We start from the raw sequence: 4,589 nt of genomic DNA on the forward strand, positions 1-4,589 counted from the left end.
TCACCTTCTCCTTTGCTAGACCTAAATGAAATTGGTTCTCTCCCAGAATCAATAATCTCATAATCTCATGTTCCATTTTCAGATAAACTTTTAGCACTTACACCTAAAAAAAAACTTGAAAAAAAATAATAAATAATCAAAGCATCATCCTAATAAAATTGGACAACAAAAATCATTATATATTGAGCTTGTTTGGGTAAGTTTTTAAGAAAAAAAAAATTTTTTGAGTTATTTTTTTTAAAAGATCTTATAGAGAAGTAAAAGTAATTTTATGTTTGGATATCTCATGTAAAAAGGTCTTTTTATCTATCAATTATGTTTGGGTATAACAATATAAAAATATTTTTTTATTTATTTATTACATGAAAAATATTTTTTTTAAAAAAAAATCTTTTAAAAAAATATGTAAATTACAGCTTCTAAAAAAAATCTTTTTTTTATTTTATTAGTGTTTTTACTTTTACTACTAAAAATTTACCAAACACGTTAAAAAATAAAAAAAGATATTTTTTTAATAAAAAAAATCTTTTTTTAACTAAATAATAGTGCCCAAACATACACATTATATTTATATATGCAATAATTTATTAGTCATTAGTAGATTTAATGAAATTTTAATATATAACAAATTACTCTTTAATCTATTAAATTAAAAAAAAAAATCATTATCATTCTCATCCCACAAAGGCACAAACACAAACAGCTCCAAAGGGGCATTTTTGTTCACCTCAAAATTAAACATCAATTGACTTTGTCTAACTTCGTCTATAACACCCTCCTTACACGTTTCTTAATCTAACTTTACATGCACACCATTTATTCAATATCGAAAGTTCCAATCCCACTATACCCTTTGAAGCGTTGACTGACTCAGCCCACTCTTCCTCTATAAACAAAACAAGTGTGCAAAATAAAGTGCTCTTTCTAGATGCTATATTATTAATCCCTTTTTTTCCTTGGACGGTTCTACCCTTGACTTCTCTTCATCATTATCATAATTCATATACTCCACCAAAAATAAGTACCACAAAATTGTAAAATCCCACCCTTCTTTGTCCTTTCCCCTCGTTTGATATGAAGATCAATAAATTATAGCATGATTGATGTCCTTTAATATTTAATTTAATTTTTAATTATTTAGTTTATTTCCACATCATTTGAAAGGGACTTGTTGGTAATGTGAAATGGTGATAGCAACGTCATTGGCTTGAAACACCGGCGATCCACAGAGTTGGAGTTAAAATTATACAACACATCCTTTTCAACTTTTTCGGTGCTCCAATCAGAATCATGTAATAATGTTACCTTATCATCATCTTTCTAGCCCTTGCTAGCTACTAGTAACACCAATTTTTTGCTTATAGTTTTGAACCATTCTCAAAATAAATCACAAAATAACTAAAGATATTTGAACATCCAAATATCAATGTTAGATCAGATATTCAATAACCAACTTGAGTTGGTCGAGTAGTCGGCTCACTTGTCCGCTTAAACAAGTATCGGGAGTTCGAATTCCGCCTTGTACAGCAACTCATTGGCCAGCAAGTGTCGGGGGTTCGAATCCCGCCTTGTGCATGCAGCAACTCATTGGCCAGCGACAGACCCTTAAATGGAGCTCCGATTCGCCACGAATTAGTTCTTAACTTGTCGGGTTAGGGGATACCGTTGGCAACAAAAAAAAAAATCAGATATTCAATAATATAAAGTATATTTTTTTCACTTTACGATTTTGTAATTTTTTTAAAAAATATTTTTAATATTTAATTTTATTTATTTTTTTAATATTTTTCATTTGTATCAAATCTACCTTAGACACTTTTAATTTTATCCAATATCTAACAATAAATTTGACACAAATAAAAAATATTAGCGACAAAATTAAATATTAAAAATATTTTTGAATAAAATTACAAATATTAAAGACAAAAAAAATATATTTTCCTTATTCAATATAATCTAAAATTAAAAAATAAAAAAAAATTGAATTTCAAGATAACCTACCTATGATGATATAAATATTCCTTCCAAAATAGTGATGCCAAATTTTTAGTTGTTAGGCTATAGCTAATTCCATGAGTTGAATGTTTCTATTTTAATTGATTAGGATAAGAATGCAGAGTAAGCATACGAGAGTACTTCATTTTTGTTGGCAGTTATCATTTGCCATTAGAATTTTGTTGATAATAAAAAAGAGACTATTTTTCTATTCACTGAGGTCATCATCCCAATATAATGATTAACAATGATGATTTGTCTGAACCAACTATAATTTAACTAACAATAATCACACAGCTTCTGGCATCAATTCTTCTATTTTGATTATGGAATCAAAATTGTTCACAATAAGTAGTAGTTGCTTCTTGTGACTCCTTCAACATGAAATGAAAGGAAAAGAATGGAGTTGCTTCTGCTCATGAAACTGATCTAATTGTGACCTATTCCTAATCATTAGCATAATATAAGACTTTATAACTCAATTTTATTACAAAATTTTGCTAAAAATTAAAAATCTGAGAGAACATTGTTAAGCCAGCACACTCTCTTTTCTGAATCTTAAGACATGCTTATAATCCAATCATTAGTAATAGGAATAAAGTTTTTGTTGCTGATGTGTATATAATCCAATGTTTAAACATGTAACAAACAGTAAGAAACACAATCTCTTTTGGCCAAAGGGATTTGACAGAAGTGTTTTGTTACACTTTCAATTATTTGTTTGTCATTCTTACAAAAAGAATCAAATGAATAAAAGAATGAATTGCATTTTGTACATTTCTACTTACTGCATCTCTCAACTAATTCTACATTCTACATTCGATTTAAATCTTCGATTTTGACTGTGCCAACACGGATATCTAAAGAAAGAAAACAAACTACAAGGGACAAATTGCAAGTTGCAACCATCATGAACTGTAAGTTTCCCAAGTTGATCATCAATTTTGACTCAATCAGCTCCAAAAATCTCAGATCCCCTTTCTAATTTCTTGCTCTTCCACACCTTTGCAGGTTCCAAAAAAGCAAGTGATGCCTACAACTTTTGCAATCTACAATTGAGTTTGTCTTTGAACCAATATATCCAAAGCCTCCTTCATCCAATCATAAGGGCAGATTTCTTTTGCTTCAGCCACAGTCATCCATCTTCTTTTTCTGAAGTTCATCTCTGGCCAATTATCCAATTGCTTGCTAACAAGCATAGGGAACATGTATCCCTCATGAATTGTGGGTTGCCTTTTGCTCTTATAGGTCCATTTTCCCAACTCACTCTGCAAAGAGAACCACCAATTGAGTAAGAAACAAGAATAATAAAAAGCCCCAATTTTTCTGGTCATGAAACTCAAAATCTATGAATTTGGTTGCAAGATAATACTCACTTCAATGTTGCCAAAAACACCAGCTTCCTCTATGGTTTCCCTTAAAGCAGCTTGCTCCATGGATTCATCAGTCTCCCAACCACCCTGCGTCCAAAAAGAAAACAGACATGTTAGGAACATAAAAAGGTTGCACAATTAACCAAAAAATTGTAACATGTGCTTTAACAATAGGACAAGTTGTGGAGAAAATTACCTTTGGGAACTGCATTCCTTTGCCCTTCTGAGCACTAATCACAAGAACCTCTATTTCTTTGTCCTGTGTTCCATTATTCTTGTATCTGTAGGGAATGCATCTGTTCATTTACAAAAATCTAAGTCAGCTTAATTCAAAACACCAACCAAAAAGTCCAACAATAATAATAAAGCCAATTTTGAGAAAGACCCATTTGAGAGAAGCTTCTAAATTCCAAAACTTGGCTTCAAATTTCAACTGCATGAATCAAAAGTCTAAACTTTACCCCACAAACGTTAACACCCCCCAACCACCCATTTTGAGTAAACCCCATTTGAGAGAAGCTTCTAAATTTCAAAACTTGCCCATCAACTTCAATTTGAGGATCTAAAAATCCAAACTTTAACCTCAAATAAAAAACCCCATAACATGATAAAGGATAAAAATTCAAAGGGGGGAAGAAAAATAGAGAAAGAAAGAAAACACACCCTACAACAAGGCGACAACCCTTTTCATAACGCTGCAAATGCCTCCCAGTTCGAGGGGACACCAAAGACATGACGTTTTCCAATTGTTTTGGGAACAAATCCGGAGAAGCTTTCTTGGCTGAGAACAGAAAAGAGTACAAGAATTTGCAAGCCAAGTTCCTAGAAAGCAAGAGACCCATGACAGCAAGAAGTTGTTGTTGTTTTAAGTCTTGTTTGTTAAGGAGGAGAAGAGGCATGGAAAAGAAGCAGAGGAAGAAGATGAAGAGAAGAAAAGAAGGCAAAGCAGAGAAGAGGAAAGGGGTTAGGATGAGAGAAAGGGGAAAGTGGGGGGTGCTTATATATATATGTATGGACGTGTTGGTGGGGTTGGAGGGGTGTGTGTGTGTCTGCGTGTGGGTAACTATGCCCACGCATCATCTATGGCGTCTCTTTCTCACGCGCTTAAATTTAGAATTATTTTAACATTTTTTCACTTATTTCTGTTTATCCTAACAAATTCAACTCCTCACTCTTCTGCTTTTCTTTTTTGGATAACTATTAGTACTAATTTGTTAGTTT

The 4,589-nt window shown here is 31.9% G+C and overlaps 1 protein-coding gene across 1 annotated transcript; it reads right to left on the minus strand.

Annotated features, from left to right (window-relative positions):
• Window positions 1-2,663: 2,663 nt before the first annotated feature.
• LOC112802369 (nudix hydrolase 18, mitochondrial) lies at window positions 2,664-4,379 on the minus strand. Its single transcript, XM_025845554.3, has 4 exons — window positions 4,032-4,379; window positions 3,565-3,664; window positions 3,372-3,455; window positions 2,664-3,263 (listed from the first exon to the last, which is right to left on the minus strand). Exons 1-4 carry the CDS (start codon window positions 4,265-4,267, stop codon window positions 3,045-3,047), a joined length of 639 nt encoding a protein of 212 aa, XP_025701339.1. The 5' UTR covers window positions 4,268-4,379; the 3' UTR covers window positions 2,664-3,044.
• Window positions 4,380-4,589: the final 210 nt, after the last annotated feature.

This window comes from Arachis hypogaea, chromosome 5 (genome assembly GCF_003086295.3).
Source record: "Arachis hypogaea cultivar Tifrunner chromosome 5, arahy.Tifrunner.gnm2.J5K5, whole genome shotgun sequence".
NCBI lineage: Eukaryota > Viridiplantae > Streptophyta > Magnoliopsida > Fabales > Fabaceae > Arachis > Arachis hypogaea.